The 23,376-nt window shown below is 46.1% G+C and overlaps 1 protein-coding gene across 1 annotated transcript in view; it reads left to right on the top strand.

The window, feature by feature from the left end:
• Window positions 1–2,372: 2,372 nt before the first annotated feature.
• Window positions 2,373–23,376, top strand: part of ANKDD1A (ankyrin repeat and death domain containing 1A) — a 52,988-nt gene continuing 31,984 nt past the window's right edge. The window contains 6 exon segments of the mRNA XM_006886664.1: window positions 2,373–2,406; window positions 7,893–7,996; window positions 10,381–10,521; window positions 12,981–13,079; window positions 16,451–16,555; window positions 17,271–17,369. Of these exon segments, the coding sequence (XP_006886726.1) occupies window positions 2,373–2,406; window positions 7,893–7,996; window positions 10,381–10,521; window positions 12,981–13,079; window positions 16,451–16,555; window positions 17,271–17,369 (582 nt within the window).

Genomic DNA, 23,376 nt, shown 5'->3' with positions numbered 1-23,376 from the left:
AAAAAAATTCCATGCGTGGATTGCTGCTCCTAAAAAAATAAGTGTACAGCAATGAATGAATGGAAATCCAAAATCTCTGTAAATGCTCATTAAAATTATTAAAAACAAAAAAGTGGCATTATGCAATATTTATCCTTTTGTGACTGAGATATTTCACTCAATATAATGTCTTCCAGGGACACCCATTTTGTAAAATATTTTATGAGTTCCTTGTTTTTCAGTGCTGCATGGTATTCCATTGTGTGACTGTACCACAGCTTATCTATCTATTCATTGTTGATGGACACTTGGATTGCTTCAATCTCTTTGCAATTGTGAACAATGCAGTAACAAACATAGATGTGCAGTTGTAAGAATCTTGTTTTCTTGACATTGAGATGCAATCCATACCAAAGGCTGCATTCCTTGATCTTCTGCAACAAGTGCTTCAAGTCCTCCTCACTTTGAGCAAGCAAGATTGTGTCCAATCTGCATAAAGCAGGTTATTGATGAGTCTCCCTCCAATCTTGATGCCACTTTCCTCTTCATAGAGTCAATCTTCTCAAATAATTTGCTCAAGCATACAGATCGAATAGGTAAAGAGAGAGACTACTACCCCGACACACTCTTTTCTTAATTTTAAACCATGCAGTGTTCCTCTGCTTTGTTTGCCAGACAGCCTCCTGGTCCAGGTATAGATTTTACATGAGCATAATTAAGAGTTCTGGGGCTCCTATTCTTCTTAATCCCAGGCACAACTTATGATCCACAAAGTCAAATGCCTTTGCACAGTCAAAAAGCAGAAATAGGCATTCTTCTGGTATTCTCTACTTTAAGCCAGAATCAATCTGATATCCCTAGTGCCTTGGCTTCTTTGAAATCCTGCTTGAAATTTTGGCAGTTCCCTATCTAAGTGCTGTTCTAGCCTTTTTTTTGAATGATCTCAGCAGTATTTTTCTTGCATGTGATATTTCTTTAAATTTCACCCCACCCCCTTGCATATGATATTAATCATATTACTTGATAGTTTGCATGTTCTGTTGGGTCACCTTTCTTGGCAATGAGACCAAATATGGATTTCTTCCAGTCTGGTCTGGTGTAAAGACTGATTTGATATTAGAGTTACAAACTAAATTGGCAGTTAGTTGTGTTTGGGAAGAATATTACATTGTTCTAATTGGTAAAACATTTGTCAGTTTGTTGTACTGAGATAACTTGTGGGTTGCTGTCATATTGAATGCTGTGCCACTGGTGTGTCAAATGCCATACAGGTTATCCATAATGGGCAGGGGTTTTATTTTATTTTATTTTTATTATTTTTTGTGTGTACCGTCAAATCGGATCTGACTAGTACAGGAGGAGATTGTCCCTCCTTCTCCAGCAGAGCATCTGGTGGATTTGAACCGCTCTCCTCTGGGGATTGCAGTGCAGCTTCTTGCCACTAGGTCACCAGAGCTCACCCATAATGGACTGGTTTTAATACAGCTCTCAGATTAAGAGACTAGGAAACAGGTTTCACGATCCACTGCTTAAATAACGAGCCTTTGAAAACCGTAAGAACACCAGAGGAACTGACATAACTCCTCAATAATTTGGAGAGGTCCCTGACTACAGTCTTTTCCAGTATGGTATGTCTCCTGATCTCTTGACTGCTGGTACCAAGTGTACTGACTGTGGATCCAAGTAAGATTAAGTATTGCCAGTTTCAATCTTTATCTATTATCTATCATGATGTTGCCTACTGGTCAAGTGGTGAGAATGTTTTCTTAACATTGACATGTAGTCTGTATTGAAGGTTGCAATGTTTTAACCTTCTACAGCAAGTGCTTCGAATCCTCCTCAATTTTAACAAGTTGTGTCATCTGTATAGCAAAGATTACTCGTGAGTCTTCTTCCAATCTTGATTTCACATTCCTCCTCAGAGAGTCCAGTTTCTTGAATAATTTGCTCAGGATTAAATAGGTACAGAGAAAGTCTACCATCCTTACATCCAAAGAAACTGTACATGCCTTGATGTGTAAACGGCTAGAAGAGAAGACTGTCTACAAAGATGTGAAGTGCAGCCTATTTTGATGTGTTTGATGAATATATTTTGTTTTTGCACGTGTCTTTGCAAATCTGTGTTTGGCGTGCATGCATATTTAATGTTATCGCCATTGTAAGGCACTGAGCTTTAGCAGCAGGAGGAGGGACCTGCTGCCAGGTCCAGGGAGGGAGGTACAGAAGGCCGGAACAGTTACACTCATCTAGAGCAAGGGTCTGAAGCAGAAGCAAGGGGTCTTGAGGAACCTGCTGACAGTCACCTCTGATACTCCTACACTCCCAGGGGTAGTGTCAGAAGCGCACCGCACGAAGGCACCAGAGCGCACGCAAGGCTGCACGCAGCCGCGAGAATGGAGGAGGAGCTGGCGTGGGAGACTGACGGCCGTGAGTCCACGCGCGCGGGCCTGGGAACAGCTGCGGGCAGAGGCGCGGGTCCCCGGGCAGGCACAGCCTCTCCTGTCCTCCTAGGGCCAGCCCTGAGCTCTGGGACTTTAACATCTGCACTGCTGGCTGCGCTGGCTGGGCCAGGGCTACCAAGTGGATCCTTCCCAGTGGGGGTAACCAAGGTTGCAGTTAGCATGGCACCTCTGTCTCGGGTTGTGTTTTTGTTTGTTTGTTTTTCCGCCACGCAAGTGGAGGGATGTTGCCTCAGGCATCTCGGGTTCTAAGAAGATGCTTAGTGGGAGAAAAAGAAGCTGCTGTGGAGGAGACATTAGCTAGAAATATTAATGGTAATTGTGTTGTGCGCTGTTAAGCTGATTCCAACTCCTAACAAACGTAAAGGATAGAGTAGAATGGCTTGGACTGGTGGAACCACCGATCTTTTGGTTACCAGGTGGTAAACAGCCAAGTGAATCTAACCTTAATAATGATTTTTTTAAAATCATACCCATTGCCGTGTATTCCATTCATAGTGACCCTGTGTGAAAGCAGAAATGCCAGTAGTGTCTGATGCTGTGTTCATGCAGTACATTGCTAAGGCTTCTACTGAGCTGCTAGGTAGGCTCGAACCATCAGACTTCTAGGTAGGAGCCAATTACTTACCCACTGCACCACCAAGTTTCCTTAATAATGTTAGTTTTTTGAAAAACACCACCACTGCCCTCGAGTGGATTCTGACTCACATTGGCCTTCCATCAGGTGGCCAAGGCTGTAACTCTTTTTGTGAGGGGTCCTTCTCCCTTCGAGAGGCTGGTGCATTCCAACAACTGACATTTTGGTTAATGGTCACACACGTATGTGCTACCTGTCAGAACACTTTAATAACTGTCATCCTTTATTGATTATTTACTTTGTGTACAGGGTTCTGAGCCAGGATGAGCACGTTATTTGGTCTTTGCCGTGGCCTGTCAGAAGGACCTGTTGTCATGCCCATTTTGGGGAAGAGAAAGCTGAGGCACAGGGTGGTTATGCAGGTTGTCACCTTGCTTGAGGAGCATGTCCAGTGCCAAGCCCTTTAGACCAGGTAGCAGCATCTGGTGAGAGCTCAGGTGGCGTGTGGGGCTGAAAGGGAGAAAGGAGGGGACTGTGCCTGGCCCTTACTGTTAGCCCCCAGTCCTGCAACTTGGACGACCTGTGGCAGCTGAACACAGGCTCACCCTGCAGCGCAGCTCATGGAACACCTTTGAGCCCTGCACTGTGTGCCCAGTGCTGAAGCAGTTATGTCTATTTCAGCCGAGGGATGGTGGTATGTGGGAGACACAATCAAGGTTATGATGACTCTTGCAGAGAGACTTCAGTGTTCTGTCTGGGACAAAGGATTCCTTGAGTGGAGTCCTTAAAGAAAATGCAGCAATGGAGTGTAGGGGGGCATTCTGGGCAGAGGACCCAGCCTGGCAGAGGCTCACAGGCTTGAAAGTGCAGTGTGTATTCAGTGTGGCTGCAAAGAGAGGGCACATGTTGGGTGAGGGTGGAGGGAAGAGATGAGCTGGGACTGGATTTCATTTCCTTCCTTATCTGGCCTGACTCTGGGCAGGGTCTGCCTGCTTGCAATTCTTGGTTGACTGCCTGCTCAAGCCAGGTGGCTACCCTCAGCTTCTAAAGCAGAGGGTGATACTCTAGACTGGTCCTATGTTCTCGTGAGCTGGTGTTGAGTTGCCTCCAGCTGGTGGCCACTTTATGTATAACAAGGAAATGTTGCCCGGCCATGCACTGTCTTGTGATGGATGGTATGTTTGAATCCTTTGTTTTGATACTCTGCCGGTCCATCTCATTAAGGGGTTATTTCTTTGTCACTTATTCTTTTTACCAACAATGATGCTCTTCTTTCCAGCAAATAGTCTTTCCTGGTGTGTACAAAGTAATTAATTGGTCAACGAAACCTATGCAGAGCCCTTCCTTTATCCTCCCCAATTTTGCAGTTGAGGAAATGGAGACATTTCAACTCTGCAAGGAAGATGTGACCAGGACAGGGTATCCCTGCTGGAGAGATGCAAAGCAGGAACTAGAACCCAAGTCTCTCTAAATTCAGAACTCTCTCCTCAAACCTGGATAGTGGTGCTTTTCAGACAAGAATCTAAGGAAAGAAAAGCTCAGGATTCTCTTCACACCAGAGATGCTTTGGATCTGAGAAAGACTGAAAGTTTTGTTACTTTGTGAAGATCCCAACTTTCTCCTGCAGGGAAGGGCAGACCCATCTGAGGGGAGGATTGGTAGAATTATCAGTGGAGACTACACTTGGGAGGGGGTGTTTCTCTGGAACATTCTCTAATCTGTCAAGTGTCAACATGAAGCTGCCTCCCCCACAGAGCCTCTTTGCTGCCATTCATTCACCTGATCTCGTGCTTTGGTTTTCCACTAAACCCGCTACTGTCTGCTCCGACTCACAGGAACCCTTTAAGACAGAGTAGAACTGCCCCACAGGGTGGCCAAAGCTGTAAGTCTTGATGGAAGCAGATTGCCACATCTTTCTCTCTACAAGTTCCAGCTCATGAACTTTTGGTTAGCCGCTGAGTACTTTAACCACCTCACCACTAGTGCTCCCTAAGGGGCTTGTGGGTCTTAATTCACAAAAAGGGACAACATCTTACAGTTACAATATGTCATTAATCCATTGGGCAAAATATGCCAGACTCTGACTTAAAGGAATCAGAGCTCTGACTCTCCACTGAGTTTTCAGAGACTATAAATTGCATAGGAGGAGATCATCCATCTTTCTCCCAAGGAGAGGCTAATGGATTCAAACCGCCAGTCTTTGGGTTGACAGTGCAACTTCTTACCCACTAGGCTACACATCAAAATTGCAATGAGATGTCACTTTGCCTTCATCCAACTCATTACCCGGCTAGTCTTCCATTGGTTTTCCCAGTCTATACATTACATGGAAGGTGACTGGCCATCTTTCTTCCTCAGAGCAGCTGGTGAATGTGAACTTTGAGAGAGGTATGTCCTTTCGCCTGGCAGCCCACAGCTCTTTAAGAACTCTGTGACCAGAGCTCTTTACTTAAAGGGATACCAAATCGAAAACCAAACCCATTGCCTTAAGAGGATTCTGACTCATAGCAAGCCTAAAGAGCAAGCAGAGCTACTCAACAGGGTTTCCAATGTGGTTAATCTTTATATAAACGACTGCTTCATCTTTCTCCTGAGGATGAGCTGGTAGATGCAAATCACAGAACTTTCTGCAGCAGCCCAACACTTAATCCGCTATGCCACCAGGGCTCCTTGCAAGGATATGTCAGTGAACAAATAGGACAAAACTCCCTCCCCTCACAAGGCTTCTATTATGATGGGGAAAGCAATGAATAGACCTAATGAAGATGTAAATACTGTATGTGTCAATGGCAATGGGCTCTGTGGAGAAAAACAATGCAGGGAAGGTGATAGGAGGCAATATCCTTGGGGCTCCATTGCCAAGAGGACTCTGACTTTTTACCTTAGAAGAATAATTGCGATTTTGACCAGGGCACTATATGCCAGACACTGTGGTTGAGGCTTTTCAAATCTTATTTCTAACCTTATGGAGCTCTGGTGGCCTAGTGGTAAGAATTTGCGCTGCAAGCCCAAAGGCACGCAGTTCAAATCAACCAGCTGCTCCATTTGAGAAGGATTCTTACTGCCTCTGAAAACCCACTAGAGGGTCAGCTATGAGTTTGTTCCAAATCAACAGCACACAATAACAATCTTCACAACCCTGCAGAGCAGCTCACATCCCCCTTTTATGGATGAGGAAATTGAGGCCTTGACATTAATCTAAAGCTTCAACCAGCATTGAAACCTGGCTGTGTGATTACTGAGGGGAAATGGCTCTAAGGGATATAGGTTATGTGCATGGACCCTAGAAAGCCCCAAGTCCTGGGGAGCTCTGGTGGCCTAGTGGCAAGAAGCTGCACTGCAATCCCAGAGGTACACAGTTCGAATTCACCAGATGCTCTGCTGGAGAAGGAGAGGCAATCTCCTCCTGTACCAGTCAGATCTGATTTGACTGTACACACACACACACACACACACTAAAATAAAATAAAAAAAAGCCACAAGTCCCTCTCTTGCACTTAAAAGGCCATATGGAATTGATCTGGAAAACAAACTGCATAGCACACCTGTCTCCTCATCATTCATTAATTTTCCCTGACAAGACACTGGTCACTTGTCACCGAGGGGCTGGGCAGTCACATTAACCAGGACGTGGGCTTGACTCTGTAACAATGTGCAAAGAGTCAGCAAATCTTGGTCTCCTAAGCTATTGTGTCTGAGCCTTTCTGCAGGAGGGATAGGCATCCCTTAGTGCTGGCGGTCATTAGTGTCACTCATGGAAGCAGAATTTTGTGGATTCTGCCTTGTGCCTGGTCCTGAGCCTGCTGTGAGCAGTAATTACATCTGCAAAGACCTTATTTCCGAACAAGATTACACTCAGGTGCTGAGTAGACCTGAATTTTCAGGGGATATTTTTCAGCTGCTTACCGTGACCCGAGAGCCTGCTGTTGCCTTTAGCAGGGGGTGGGCAGGGGGAAATGCTCATGTTTCTCCTTTGTGAGGATTTGAGATGAAAGTGCAGTGATGAGGGGTGCTGAGAGAGACCATGGAGAAGGCAAAGAGGTGGGATCCATGGGGGAGGCAAGAGCTGGCAAAGATTTCAGGATGTGGAGAGACGGTGAAGTAGAGGGTTGGCCTGCACAGGCCCCCTCTGTCCCTGCCTGGGACTGACAAGCAGCAGGTAGCCCGGAAAATCCTGGCGCCCTTCTGCACCAGGCAGTGCTCTGGAAAAGGTAGTTACTGACTCCAAGCAGGAGAACCTTCACCAAACCGGTTGAAGCTCAATTTCTATTCATAGCGACCCCATGTGTGGAAAGTAAAACTCCACTACTTTTGGTTTTCAAGACCGAGATCTTTAAGAAACAGATCACCAGGCTGGGTGGCTTTGAAACACCCAGGAGGAGATTACCCATCTTCCTCCTATGAAGCAGCTGGTAGATTTGAGCCCCCTGCTTTTGGGCTGCCAGTGTAACTCTTTACACACTTGGATAACAGAGTCCTTTGGTTAGCAGGTCAATAATCAAGTGTTTAACTGTATACACCACCCAGGGACGCATCCTTCTCAAGGGAATGTCTATCATTACTCTCTTCTAGAAAGTAACTTTGAGGGAGGGACCATATGGTGGGCACCTTTGAGGGGGTGAGGGACACGCACCAGGGCTGCTGCACCCCGGGGTTCAGAGCCTGGCAGAGTCTTGGAGTGGACATGCAAGGCGTTGGTAAGGAACAGCAGCCTCCCTGACCTTAAGTCACCCCTGCACCCCACTTCTAGCAAGAAGACCCTCCCTTGGAAATGCTCCAGGGCAGGGGAGTACTGTCCATTTTGCTGCTCTGCAGCTTCCTTTTTCTGCAGTGCTGAGAACCCCATTCCTTATCTCTCACCCCTTTTCCTCCTCCAGTGCTTCCTCTGGAGAGGCACCTCCACGAGGCTGCCCGCTGCAACAACGTCGGGAGGATGAAGAAGCTGATTGAGAGGAGAGTTAACGTCCGGGCCAGAAACCACGTGTGTATAATTGGGGCCATTCTCCAACCCCCAGACAGTACCATGGGGACGCTGCCAGGCAGCCAGGAGAGTTCACCGAGCCAGAGGCAGGAGCACTTGCTTGTCCTGAGGCACCTCTTGGTCGGTTCAAAACCACCAGCCTAGCTCAGAGTAGTCAGGGAAGAGCGTCACTCAAGGTCAGGATTCTAAGTCACCTTCTTTCCCCGAAAAAAGAAAATCCAAACCAAACCAAACCCAAAATGTTTCCAACATCTTGTTGCTGTTGAGTCAATTCCAACCCATGGCAACTTTATAACAGAACAGAGCTGAGCTCCCTAGAATTTTCTTGGGCTGCTAGGAAAACAAACAGATTTGTCCTGGAAAGGGTTAAACCGGGTGGCTCCTTGGAGGCAAGGATTCTGAGGCTCCGTCTAACTTACTTTGGATATGTAGTGAGGAGAGACCGGTCCTTGGAGAGGGACATCATGCTTGGGAGGGTGGAGGGACGGCGCAGGAGAGGAAGGCCCTCTATGAGGTGGATTGATTCAGTGACTGGGATAATTGGGATGGGAGTGTCAGAGACAGTGCGATTGGCACAGGACAGAGCGGAGTTTAGGGCTGTTGTACATAGGGTCGCTATGAGTTGCAGGCGACTCGATGGCACATAACAACAACAACAACAACAACAACAACAACAATCTTGGGGCATCATGCTGGGAAAGGTGGAAGGTCAGAGAAAGAGAAACCTTCAACAAGATGAATTGACACAGTGACCGTAACAGTGGGCTTAAGTGTGACAGAGATCATGAAGGTGGCACAGGATAGGACAGGATTCAGCTCTATTGTTTACAGGATGCTATGAGTCATAGTCTACCCGTTGGCATTCAACAACAAAACAATCTTTCTAGAAGCAGTTTGCCGGCTTTTTCTTCTAGGACTTCTCTGAGTGGATTCCAGCTGCCAGTTAGCAGATGAACACAAACCATTTGTGTCACCCAGGAACCAATAATTCCAAGCCAGGCTTTTAAGATCTGAATGGCATGCCCAAGGAGCAAAGGTTAAAGCCAAGAGGCAGGAGGCCAAAGGTCAAGAGTCTGAGGCCCATGGATAAAACAGCCAGAAGGATGGAAGGAACAATGGTTAACAAGGAAGGCATGTGATTTGCCTGGGATCACATAGCCGATCAGTGTTTCTTTCATCAGCCCTTAACTAGAGGGAAACTGGTGGAGGGGGGAGACTAGTTCCCTCCAGGGCCTTGTGAGAGTCAGATCATGAGGCCTCTTCAGGCCTGCTCTGAGGGAAAGAGAGGACAGACCCAGGCACTCAGGTGCCCTTGGAATTTGGAAAATAAGATTAGTCTGTTGAGGTCCTAGAATTCTAAATCATTCCCAGGTGGCTAATTTGTTTCCTGGTCATGAGAAGAGGGATGAAATGGATCAGAGGAAGCAGGCCTACACTCAGGAGAAAGCATGAAGAGGTTCTGTTTGCAGGAAGCATGTGCTCACCACTGCCCCTTGACACTGCCCTTCCACCACAGCCCCCACCACAGCTGTCTCCCACTGCAGTCCCTCACCATTCACTGTCCCTCAACACAGCCCCTCACCACAGCTCTACACTGTAGCACCTAATCACAGCCCCTCTCCACTGCCCCACACTGTAACCCCTCTCTACAGCCCCACACTATAGCCCCTCACCATAACTCTATACTGTAACCCCTCACTACAGCCCCACACTATAGCCCCTCACCATAACTCTATACTGTAACCCCTCACTACAGCCCCACACTGTAACCCCTCACCATAACTCTACACTGTAACCCCTCACTACAGCCCCACACTGTAGCTCCTCACCACAGCCCTACAGTGTAACCCCTCACTACAGCCCCACACTATAGCCCCTCACCATAACTCTACACTGTAACCCCTCACCACAACCTCACACTCTGGCCCCTCATCACTACCGCATTCAACAGCCCCTTCTCCTAGCTTGTAGAAGAGTATCTGTTGAGTGGAGTGAGGGACAGCACTGGATTCGAGGTTTCCATGTCTAACTTATTTCCTTATTTCAGAATAAATGCTAAACACTTGGCACAGAGTGACTAAGGCCGGCTGGTCACAGCAGGATGGAGGATGCAGTTCTCACAACTCAGACTGCTCTCGGCCAGGGCAGGGGTGTGAGAGGGAGAAAGGTCACCCTGTTGTGGGAGGCCAGGAGGGCCACATGCCTCATCCAGGATGAGATACTAAGCGGTGCTTGGTGACTGAGATGTTGACACACTAATGACAGAGCCAGCCAAAGGCTCCTTCATCCTGCAGAACAACTGCCCCAGCAGGGGAGGAGGGGAGCTTGGGGGAGGTGGGCTAGTCAGCCAGTGCACCTGACAGGTGTCCTCTCCCTCCGTTCAGGTGGGCAGGGTGGCGCTGCACTGGGCCGCAGGTGCAGGCCACGAGGAGGCTGTGCGGCTGCTCTTGGAGCATGGGGCTGCGGCGGACGATGAGGATGCGGTATGAACCCCTTAGCAGGCGTGCATGCCTCTGTGTGCCTGTGTGTGACTGTGATGGGGGTCTGAGATAGCTTACTGGTGGGTTGCTGAGCCGGCTGTCCGTCTTTGCTGAGGTTGCTGTTGATAGGCTGACAGGTGCAGGTGGGCGGGGAGTCAGGTTTCAGGGCCAGTGACATTGCACTAATCTTATTTCGCCTTTCCCCCCCCCCCCCCGCCCCGGATTTATGACTGAATAAGGATCACTCCATTTTCAAGGGCTTTTCAGTTCTCAGAGTCTTTTCAGCCCCTCGTGATACCATGTGACAAGAGGAAGAGAAACAGGCTGTAGGAGAAAATTGGGTGAATTGAGAAGGGCTGATTATTAAAGTCACCAGGGGAAAAAAGAATCTTTCATGATAAGCCACAGGGTTCAGCCCTGGCTAACGCTTTCATCAACAACTTGCACAAAGACTAACAGCCTTGCTTAGCCAGAGAGCAGCTGTCGAGTCAGTTCTGATTTAAGACGCCCTTTCTCTGGGTTTCTGAAGGGGTCAGTCTTTATAGGAGGAGATCACTTTCTCTTTCTCCCTCTAAGTGACTGATAGGTTTGGACCTTTAAGTTAGCAGCTCAACACATAACAAACCCACTATACCACCAGGGCTTCTTTAAAAAATAACAAAATTCAGCTCGTTGAAATGGACTCGTGGATGAGATTACCCATCTTTCTCCCTTGGATTAGCTGTTGAATTAGAACTGCCTGCCTTTGCCATGGTAGCACAACTCCTTACCCACCAGGCCACCAGAGCTTCTGGAGAAGTGGTAACAAGAATGACAAGGTCTATAGAATTATCCTCGCAAGGATTACCTCCGGAGGAGCCAAAGGATTGACTCTGACAGTGACATTTGACAGGGATTAAGGGTCTAAATTTAGTTTGTAAAAATTACAGACTTCCCTTGGTCATTGCCCTTGCCTTGGGCCTCAGTCGATGCTCACCCCTTGCTTTTTTCAATGCTATTTTTTTCTTCTTAACTCCCCCGTACCTGCCTTCACATTCCAGCTAATTCCTTCTGAGGCAAAGCAGTGAAATGCTCTCTCTGGATATTCAAGTGCATGCTGATTAGCCACTTCTTCTTGGAGTTCACCTTTTAGACTGACCACTTGTCAAGGCTTCATCTGAAAAGAATTATTCCTTCTCAGAAATTTTCCGAGTCCAGCTCCTGAAAGCATGTTTCCTGGGGCCCCTCCCAGAACCTGGAGTCTTTCATGGAGCCAAAGGAGAGGCAGGTGTGATCTGGGTTGCTGTGGGTGGGCTGCTCTCCCCGACAGAAGTCCAGACTATGATTCAGATGAAGGATTAAGAGTTAGCCAACTTTGTCCTGTAGACCCCCCCTTTAAGCCCAGGTGGCTTGCAGTGACTGAGGCTGGGGGCAGGTCTGGAGTGCCCCAAACCCTAGAACTCTCCTTGTCATGGGCTCTGTGCTACTCTCACCTGAGCTTGGGAGTGTGTGTTCATTGCAGGCCAAATTGTCACACCTGTAGGAAGAGGCCCCGACCCAGCTGAATGAAGTTGTACTGAAGGCCTTTGGCCTCACCTGGAAACGTGGCTCTGTTTCTTCTGGAAAATTTGTTCAACTTTATGAACACTCAGCCAGATATTTGATAGACACTTTTGGGTACCCATCAAATCCTGGGGTTTGGTAATACAGACTCTAAGCTAGAGATGGCATTGGTCCCCAGACCCTGTCTGAATCAACTATGTTCACACAGAGACAGACCGAAAACTCTTCCAAGCAGAGTGGCTGCTTGCTGTTGCATCCTGGGAGGTGAGTTTGGAGGCCTGATTATGCTTTTCCCAGAGAAGAGAAGACTCAGGGACCTAGGTCATGAAGGGGCTTTGTACCCATGAGCCTTTGCACTTGATAAGAAAGGGCATCCATACACAAGTGATGGGCACAGGGTATAGTTTCTGTTGCCTCAAAGTGTTGGTGGGATGGGAATTTGCAGGACTCAGATTTCAGTGTAACAAGAGGAAGAACTTCCTTTCAGTTAGCAATGTTGAAAAGCACCGGGACATCCATTGAAGTGTTGAAATACTACTCTGGACACGTGGATTCAGCTATGTGCCTTGAGGATGGATATTCCTTAGGAAATGAAAGCAGTTTCTTCTCAAATGGGTTACCAGCCCTTCCATGAAGTTGGTGGGGAAAGTATATTTGTGGTGAATATTCTGAAATTGTTTCTTTATAAGTTCTTGGGTTTAAAAAGGCCTTTCTTTGTGATGTGATTGTGAGAGTATGTGGCAGCTGTTTTAAGAGCTTAATTGCGGGGAAATAAGTTGGCAATGATACATCATCCTTTCTATATGTATATAAAATCCCTAGCCTTTCTATTCTAAAGCGTGGAGCTCTGTATACTGTGTGGCCCCGATGCTCCCTTGTGGCTGAGTGATTTTACCCTGTGAACTCAGCTGGCACAGCCACCCCTCCCACATCCTCCTCACCTCCTGTGCCCTCTCCCCTAGTTTGGAATGAACGCGCTTCTCCTGTCTGCCTGGTTCGGTCACTTACGGGTCCTCCAGATCCTGGTCAACTCGGGGGCCAAGATCCACTGTGAGAACAAGGTAAGGTTCCAGCCAGCAGCCCCTCTACCCCTATCTACCTCCTTCCTGTCCTCCCCCCAGGTTTGTGCCCCGCTTCCCCTATTCGTCACTACCTGCTGCCCCAACTCCATTTCCGCTCCCACTTATCCCTTCCTACTCCCCCCCCAACCCCTGCCTCACTTGCTTCAGTTCTCTGAGATCCTATTGAGCCCCCAGCTGAGCTCAGAGCTGAGGAGCTGTGTTTTCCAGATGTTTCCATGGAACCTAGGAGAGGGCTTGGTACCCTGTTTTCTGATGTCATACCCTCCTACCCTTTACTACTCAGTAATCTTGGAACAACAGTCTTGGGACCTCTGGTCAATCCTCTGTTTACAAAAGAAGAATCAAAGGAAAACCCTCAGAGGGTAAAGTTGTTGAATCTTTTTTTCCCTTTAAAAAATTTTGTAAATTTTAAAAAATTGTAAAAATACAAACCACTTCATAAATAACATGCCTCCAGAAACCCTATGAACTTTGATAAATATCAATAGTTGTTGGCTTCAAGCCTTCTACATAGGGTTCATAGGGTTGCTATGAGCCATGATCCACTCAAAGGCAATCAACAACAACAACAAAACTATAAAACTCATGTGTATTGTGTTTCATTCTTATACACTGTGTTTCACACTTTCCTTCATTCACATTGTATTTTATATGATCATTCTTACACATTGTGTTTTATAAAATGAATCACCGTTGATCTATGCCTACTCCTCCCTCGTCTTTTCAGGTCCCCATTGGATCTCTCCTAATTCCTTCACCCCCTGCCCCTCTGCCCACTAACTCTGTCATCCTAGTGACCCCCCCTTTCTCCTCATGCCCCTTCCCCTTCCCCTCTAGACTTTTATACACATCTTTCTAGTTATCCTTCCTTTTTTCTATTTTATTTGAGTAAAAGTTTATGAATCATATTGCATTTTTATTCAATTATTCAAAGAAATTTTGTTTTATAACATTAATTGCAATTGATTCATGTAGTTAATGGCAATGCCTTATCAAACTCTTATTATATATTACCTTTCCCTTTACCCAACTTATATATATTCTATATATTAGTTTTTGGACCACTCTTCTTTCCCCCTGTTAATCCTCTGAGATTTGTTCTGTATGTAAGGCTGCCCCATATGGTTTACTCGGCTGTCATCTTTAAGGAAGCAGATTACCAGGCTTTTCTTCTGTGGAACCGCTGTGTGGGTTTTCACCACACACTCCTTTTGATTAGCAGCCAAACTCTAACCACTGGGCTTCCAGGGCTCCTCGGAGGGTGGTTAGGAAGATAAGCTGAGAGGAGAGGATCATCCTGCCAGGTCCTGTCCTTCTCATGGCCAGTGTGGAAAGGCAGGAGGAGCATAAGCACCCTGTACCCTGACACTGGTGGGTCCAATGGAACCAGAAGAGTCTTTTAAGGGAAAGGAAGAGAAGAGTGAACCCTGAAAATGTGAAGCCAGAAGCTGAGGTCAGAATTGATGAAGGGTGGTGAACCAAGGAAAGCTCTTCAATTTGGAAAAGGCAAAGAAGCAGATTCTCCACTACAACCTCAACACGCACGGCAGACTGCCCACCCATCTTAGACTTTGATCTTCAGAACTGTGCAATCATGTTCTCGTTGCCTTTAGATGCTGTTGAGCTGGCTCCTACTCATGGTGACTCAGTGTCCAGCAGACAAAGCCCAGCTCAGAACTGCACCATGCTCATTCGACGCTGGGCTTGAGTGTGCCCCTGCAGCCATGGTGTCAATAGACCAGTGCAGTTTATTACAAAAGTGACAGGAAGCCAATATGCTGGTGTATCAGCTCACATTATTTCTGTGACATTTAAGAACATTATTCTGAAAAGTGGTCCATAGGTTTCTTCAGATCCTGAAAGGGGCCATGCTCTATGCCATTGTTAGGATCTTGCTGGTGGTGGTAGCAAGTCTATGACAGACTCTGAGTGAGGGTCACAGCATGTGACTGCAGTGGGGGGATGAAGGTCCAAATACCCTGGTTTTGCACACACTGGAATGAGCATGGCCAGTGCTGACCTCCCCCAGAAGCTGTAGCCAGTCATACTCCCGAGATGGCCATATTTAGGTCAACCAGGACCATGGCCAGGTTTACTTACTTCTTCCTCCTTAGTCCTAATGCTTCCCCTTGTCCCTGGCATTTCACTGGCTTTCTCTTATCAGCTATTGGTGAGATTTTTTTCATCTTGTTGCTGTTAGTTGTTGCCTATTGATTTAATACATGGTGGCCCCCTTTATGCAGAGTAGAGCTGCCCCACAGGGGTTTCAGAGCAGTGACCTCTTGGAAGCAGGTCAGTTGCCTTCCAACGTACCTCTGGGTGGTTTCAAACTGCCAGACTTTTGGCTAGTAATCAAGTGCTTAACGATTTACGCCACTCAAACATTTGTGATGTTTAAAGCTGAATCTTCAAAGTTTGAGAGTCACTGCCTTCCTGTGTGTACCTCCTTCAGATAAGTGTGTTAGGACTTGTCTCTTTCCCTCGAATGGGGCAGAGCAGGCTGGAGAGGGAACTTAATCAGAGAGGGGACAACAAACTGGTACATTGGGGGCGGGGGAAGGAGGCATCTAAGGTGAAATTTCAAAGTGGCACAAAGAGCTGCTTGATGGTCCTAACTACCAAGAAGCTTCAGTTTTGAATTTACCAGCAGTATTCACAAGTATTGATTGAGCACCTATTGTGTGTGCTGCCTGTGCTGTGAAGGTTACAAATCTGCTCTGTTAGGTTACAAACTGGCTCTGGGTCTAAGAGAACTGCTTCTTACCTGCCCTCCCCACCAGGCCACCTTCTTCCTACTCCCTGGAGAGCATGTCTGCTTTCAGTCCTTCTCTGACGCTGGATGGTCAGGGGGTCACTGCTGGTGACACATGTGGGGTACTTTTTCACCTGCTTCCTCACTTGTAGGGAGGTAGGTGCCGACTACCTGCATAGCAGTGTTTTGAGGGTATATTCTGGGACATTGTTAGTGCTGTCCGGCCTCTCTTGAGTCTTTGAATACTTTTTTAGTTTATATCTTTCATGTTGATGATGCTGCCCAGTTCTTCCATCTACCTCAGAGGCAATCAGACATTGCCATTTTGCTTTGATTTATGTGCAAATTGAGGAGTGGTGGTACCGCACCCAAGATCACAGAGCTATGGTTTGAATTCTGGTGTCTTGACCCGCCCGCAGCCTCTATGAGATTGAGTGAGCTCCATGGTTATCTCAGGAGGCCCATCTGCCATGTACCACATTGCTTCTGTGGGGAAGCTGCATTCTGGGTCCCAAATACCAAATGTTTTGTTGACAGCGGGGTTGTGAGAAGGATCACCCTTCCCAGATAGCAGGGACCACCCTGGGTTTGCTTTCAGGACGGCCTGACCTTACTGCACTGTGCAGCCCAAAAAGGCCACGTGCTGGTGCTGGCCTACATCATGGAAGACCTGGAGAACGTGGCCCTGGACCGTGCCGACAAGGTGAGAGCTGCCCTCAGCTTATTCTTCCTTCCCACTTGGCCTGAGGCTCTGTGGTCTCTCCTGCCCCCCATTTCCCTCATTCCTTTAATATATCTTTGGATGAGCTATGAGTAATGAAAACCCACTAGAGGTTCAGCTGTGGATAGATTCTGACTTGATGGCATAACAATGTGTAATGCAGAGCAGGGCCTGCCTTGTGGAGCTCCTTATCTGGGGTGCACATGTACCGGACACAAGAACACAGCCCCTCCCTATGGAGAGGTCCTGGCCAAGGACACATCAGGTTCAGAGAAAGGGGGACCCTGTTCTGTTTCCTGGAGGAGGTGGCATTTGGTGACTGACTTGGATTTTGTGGGTAAGATTGGGAAATGGGGAATTTCATGTGAAGGGATGCACATTGCCAGAGCCTTTGAGGTGGAAAGGGAGTGTGTGTTCAGGTGGGTTTTGGAATGCTCTTGAAGATGAGGGTCAGAGAGTGGTGATCATGGCATTTAGACTCAGGAGTCTATCCTTTAAGGAGTCGGCAGGAAGGCCCTACCAAGTGACTGCTTTGGAAATGGGGTCTGAGCTTTCCAGAGTGTGGAGTGAGGGGAGTAGTGGCCAAGGCAGGAGAGGCCACTGTGAGCCAAGCTGATGTGCCTGGAGTGGACGCCAGGTGGTCAGGGTGGGGTGCGCATGCTCCAGGATGCTCTCACTGTCTTTCCCTTTTCGGCAGCTGGGGAGGACCGCATTTCACTGGGCCGCTGAGCGCGGGCAGCTGGATGCTCTGGACTTCCTCGTGGGCTCTGGCTGTGACCACAGTGTCAAAGACAAGGTATGGCTGTGATCTCAGCTCTCCTGATAGAGTGTAGAAGCCCCTGCCACCTTCCTGGTGCTGACACATCACCTGTGCTGGAGGGGTGAGTGGGATGTCTAATGTCCATCCAGGAACATTTTATGAGTACTCGCTGTGGGTCAGCCCTGTTTCTCTGGTTGGGGATCCAAAGATGCCCAAGAAACTTAGCTCCAGCTTCCTAGTAAAGCACTGATGTCAGGTGGGATCTAGGCCAGCACGTCTGAGCAGCTTAGAGGCTGCCTGGACTGGGGATGTCTCAAGCTGGGGAGATTCTCTGGGCGTGAAGATAGTTAACTCACCCCAAGGTGCCTCAGAAGGAAGCCCTGCTGATTTGCTTCTGAAAGTTCACAGCTATGGAAACCCTGTGGGATCATAGTGAGTTGACCCAACTTGAAGGCAACTGAGTGGGGTTTTGTTTGTTTGTTTGTTTTGTTTTTTTAATTGTTGGCAGTTGAGGGCAGAATCAGGGGAATAGATGCCTCTTGGTGGTGGTTTTCTCTGAAAGGTAGTGCTCCTTTACGGTTATAATGCCCTGGTGGTATAGTATGTATGGAGTTGCGCTGTTAACCCTAATGGTGACACCTCCTGGCATTTCGAATCCAACAACTGCTCTATTGGAGAAAGATGGACAATCTTCTCCTGTGTGATTTACAGCCTCTGAAAACCCTCTGGAGGGGGAGCTCTAACTAAGTTGGTTCAGGATCAGTGTCAATGAATGAGTAAGAGGAGTTCTAGTTAACTCAGCTGCTAACTGAACCCACCAGCTGTCCACAGGAGAATGATGTGGAAGATACATAAAGATTACAGCCCTTACGCACACCAATATAAAAAGATATAAATACAAGAAGACCACAGCCTTGGAAACTGGAGTGTGCTCTGTCCTGTAGGGTCACCAGGAGGCAGAATTGACTTGATGGAAGTGGGCATGGGTTTTGGTTTTTCTCTAGTAATGGAGACACAGTATATACCATATATGGCTGCTAAGGAAATCGTTGGTGGTTCAAATCCACCCGCTGCTCTATGGGAGAAAGATGGGCAGTCTCCTCCCATAAAGATTTACAGCCTTGGAAACTGGATGGAATATAATTATAAGCCATAATGGACTTAGTAATGGTGGATTTGGTTTGAATTTATAATTACAGCAATTATAGGGTGGAAGCATCAAGAAAGGAGCCGTTCCCTTAGAGTGGCGAGAGCTTGAAAGCAGAATTTCACTGGGCTGAGAGGGTACTGGAAGGGACTAGCCTGTGATGACTCATATCAATGGACCATTGTCATTCAGTGGCTACAATAAGTATTTTGCAGCGGATTCCAAGTGATACTTCTAAAAAAAAGGATGATAATGGCCAGAGTCGAAAAAGTTCTATTTGTAAAGCAGTGACAGAGTGCTTACGACAAATGGCTCATACGGAGAGCCACTGAGCTTAGAAGTAGAAGATGTCTTCATCAGGGGTTAGAGAGCCACTCAGGGGTTAGCTACTTCTCTTCATTTTACAGATGTGAAAACTGAGGTCCAGAGAGGGTGTGCATTAGCTAGAGTCACACAACAAGACAAAGGAAGAACCCCCACCTTTGATTCAGACATTGCTCTTTAGGACCATGAGAGCCACCCCAAAATACTACTGCATTGCCAAACTAAAAACAAATCCAGGTAAGGGATAGTTGTTGTTGTTAGAGGGCACCACGTTGGCAATGGCTCATAGCGACCCTCTGAAGAACAGGTCTCAATTTTGCCCTGTTCTGTGCCATCCTCATGGTCTCTGTCATGTTGAAGTCCATTATGGTAGTTGCTGTGTCAGTCCATCTTGTGGAGAGTTTTCCCCTCTTCCCCCAACCCTCTACCTTTCTATGGAATTTATCTTGCAGTATGGCTTTTCTAGCATTATTTGAATGTGGATGACTGACCATGTGGCTGGGTGGGACTGTGAAAATGGGGTGTGTTGGCTTATTCATAAAGACATTGGTTATCTATCATTCCACAAGGAGATTAGCCAGTCTCAACAATTTACAAGAGGACTGGATAGTCTAGCCAATAAATGGAAGAGCTCGCGGTACAGAGAGTGAGATCCTCACCTACAGAAAAAGAAGAAGGGAATGTATAACACACTTTGAGACAGAAGTAGTAGCAGCCAGGCTGAACTAGAGACCTGAGATTGTTATGTGAGATGAGACCTTGAGGCGGGTGAGGAGAGAAGCCAGTATTGGCAGGACCGAGAACTTGCAAACTACTGGTCTGAAGGCTTGATGTTGAGGTGCCTGTATGCACATTTTGAGAGCTGCCTTGACTCTATATTCTGTTATTAATTTGGATTATAAACTTTTGGCTTCCCCAAGATGGCTCTGTGTGGTTTTTGAGCTATCACATCAGACTTTGAAGCCAGTAAAGCAGTAATATTGGGGTTGAGATGAGTAGAGAGAGATATGGGAGTGTGGGGGGACATGGCTGACCTCATGGGAATAGGTTTTGTGTTACTGATACTGTGGAAGGGGACAGGTGCCCTGTGTGAAGTTGGTAAAGGTCAGACATGGCCATCCCCACATGGCCCTTGCTCTTTTTTTGCTTTCCCAGCATGATATCTCTCTCCAAGAACTGGTTCCTCCTGAAAAAGTGCCCAACGTAAGTGAAATGACGTTTTCTTCCTTCTCCATGAGGGACAGTTTGATTGCACTTCCTTCAAAATAGATTTGTTTGCTCTTTTGATAGTCCATGGGATTTCAACACTCTTCTCTACTGCCACAATTTAAAGACATTTGTTCTTCTTTGTCATCTTTATTCATTGTCCAACTTTCAGATGCATGCAAAACAATTTAAAATACCAAGGCTTGGATCTGGCACATCTTGGTCTTTAAACTGATATCTTTGCTCTTTAGAAGTTGAGAGAGCTCCTTGGCAGAAGTTCCCCAATGCAAAACGTCTTTTGATTTCTTGACTCATAACAATGGGTAGAGTGAATGTTAATAAAATAGATATTTGGCTGAGTTTGAACCAGCATTCTAAAGCTTTGCCCTGTGCTCCTCTCCCCTCACCAGGTTACTCCCTTGGGCAAAGATACCTCGAGGTCTACATGGAATCCATCCCCATGCATCTTCTCAGGATAGAAAGGCTGAGTCAGGATCCTGAGTCTGATTGGCTCATTTCAGTCCTTCCTGACACATGAGCAGAGCAGGTGTCTACTCTATGATAGTTATAGGTCAGAAATTGTGGTTACAGAAAAGGATAGATTTACTTAGAAAATTTAAAAAATCACACTCAAGAACCTAATAGAGCAGAGTACCAAAAGCAGAAAATAAGGAGAGTCCAGCTTTAACTACTTTACCCAGAATCTTGAAATTAGAAATTCTGGAAAGAAGCTTTAAAAATTATATGTATGTTCTGATACATACTACAGCCTAGATGAACCTTGAAAACATTGTTAAATAAAATAAATGAGGCACAAGATGAGAAAGACAAGGATTGTATGATCCTGCCTTTATGACATTTCTAAAACAATGTTACAGAAAACAGAGTTTATTAGTGGTTATGAAGAGCTGTGGGGGACAGGAGAGCAGGGAGATGTTACTTAAGGGACACTGAGTTTCTGATTGGGGTGAGAGTTTTGGATAAAGAAGTTTAGAGATACCAGTGATGGTTGCATAACTTTGTAATTGATGCACATTTAAAACTGGTTAATTTTATACAAAGTTTATGTTAAACAGTGAAACTTGTAAGAGCTGGAACGTGACAAGATTGCCTTCTTTTTGTGAATCTCATAGTTTCTCACTTTTGACAGTATCTTAGACTGGGTTCTTGAAGGGAACCAAACCATTTCCACAAAAGGGACAGCTCAGCCATTTATTACTAAGATTCCAGAGCATGTCTTTCTGATATAAATCGCAAGCCGATAAAGAAGACTAGGGAGCTTAAGTGTGCTCTTTGATATGTGAGCACAATGTGAACTTGATGTGCCCTTTATTCAGATAAACTCAGTAGTTTAAAAAAAAAAGGAGCAAAAACAATGAAATGTGCTCTGGTAGACTAGTGCTTAAGGAGCAGCACTGTCAACACAAGGTTCACAGTCTGAATCCACCAGCTGCTTTGAGGGGGAAAGATGGGCATTCTCCTTCTGTGTGATTTATAGCCGTTGAAAACTTGCTGGAGAATCAGCTATGAGTTGATTCTGACTTGACAACATATAACAATAACAAATATCTCTATCTATCATTCTTGGAAAGGTGGAGGGATTATGAAGGAGAGGAAGACTCTCAACCAGGTAGACTGACACAGTGACTGTAGTCAGAGATTGTGAGGATGGCACAGTATAGGAGAGGGTTCAGGTCTGTTGTGCCTAGGGTTGCTATAAATTGTACTCAACTCAATGCAACCTACCAACAGCAACAAATATTATATATATATATTACACACACATACATATGTGTCTATATATGTATATACTATTCAATCATTTATACACATTTTCTTTCATAGCATTAATTACAATACCCACAATGTAATCTTACTTTTACCATGTCCTGTCTGTAGTCCTCATTTCCATTCATCCTTCTGTCCTAGCCCTTCCTGACTTCTGGGCTTTATCTTTTGGCAAATGCTGCCATTTTTGACCTTATATAGTTGATTATTCTAAGGAATCACTTTATAGGCTTGCCTATTTTTTTTGGCTGAAAGTTGAACTGTGGGTATGGGTTTTGTTTCAGGTTTAAAGGGTAACTGAGAGCCATAGTCTTGGGTGTTCTACCACCCTCATCTGACCTTTTCTGTGCATTTGAGTTTTGTTCCACATCTTCCTCGACTCTCTTCATCATCTTCTACTGTGATCCCTTTGAGAGAGGTCAAAAGTGGTAGCCAGGAACCACATAGGTTTTCTGATCTCAGGATCAAGGAAGTTGAGGCTTGAGTGATTCCTTAGACCTTCAGATATTTTATACATCTTTTTAGTTCCATAGAGAGAGATTTGTTTCAAGAAAATAGCCTATGCCATTGTAGAGGCCAGCAAGTCTCAAGTCAGTGGGTCAGGTATCAGACTGGAGGCATTTCCTAACTCACGTAGTTTCAGGGGCTGAAGAATCCAAGTCAATACAGGCTGCCAGGCCATGGGGCTATTGTGTTGTTATTATGTGTCATCAAGTCCCCTGAAACTCATAGCGACCCTATGTACAATAGTCCTAAACCCTACTCTATCCTATGCCAATCTCATTGTCTCTGACACACCTATACCCATTACCCTAGGCACTGAGTTAATACATCTCATCCTGAATCTGTCTCCCCTGTGCTGTCCCTCTACCCTCCCAAGCATAACATTCCTCTCCAAGGACTGGTCCCTCCTTGCAACATGTCCAAAGTATGTCAGATGATGCTTCAGAATCCTTGCCTCCAAGGAGAAGCCTTGTTTCACCCTCTCCAGGATGAAACTGTTTTCTTAAAAGTCCATACTATATTCAATACTCTTCTCCAGCACTACAACACAAAGGCATTAATTATTCCAAAATGCAGCACGGAATGACAAAGCAATATATTACAATGAAATGTGCAAGGAGATGGAGTTGGAAAAATCAAAAGGGACAAACTCATTCAGCATTTCTTAAGCTCAAGGAACTGAAGAACAAATTCAAACCTTGAGTTGCTATAATCAAGGATGCTTTCAGCAGAATATTAAATAATCCAGGAAGTATCAAAAGAAGATGGAAAGAATATACTGAGTCACTGTATCAAAAGGAATTGGCAGACACAGAAGAATTTAATGAAATAACATATGAGCAAGAGCCTATGGTGATGAAGGAAGAAGTTCAAGCTGCGTTGAAGGAAATAGCAAAAAATAAGGTCTCAGCATTAGATGGTATACCAATTGATGTATTTCAGCTAACAGATGCTGCCCTGGATGTGCTCACCAAGTTGTGTCAAGAAATCTGGAGAACAACCACTTGGCCAACTGACTGGAAGAGATCTATATTTGTTCCCATTCCAAAGAAGGGTGACCCAAGAATGTGGAAA

This window comes from Elephantulus edwardii, unplaced genomic scaffold (genome assembly GCF_000299155.1).
Source record: "Elephantulus edwardii isolate Elephantulus edwardi_28Jun2011 unplaced genomic scaffold, EleEdw1.0 scaffold00050, whole genome shotgun sequence".
Classification (NCBI taxonomy): domain Eukaryota; kingdom Metazoa; phylum Chordata; class Mammalia; order Macroscelidea; family Macroscelididae; genus Elephantulus; species Elephantulus edwardii.
Note: the sequence above shows the minus strand (reverse complement) of the source record. Positions and strands in the feature narration are given on the sequence as shown.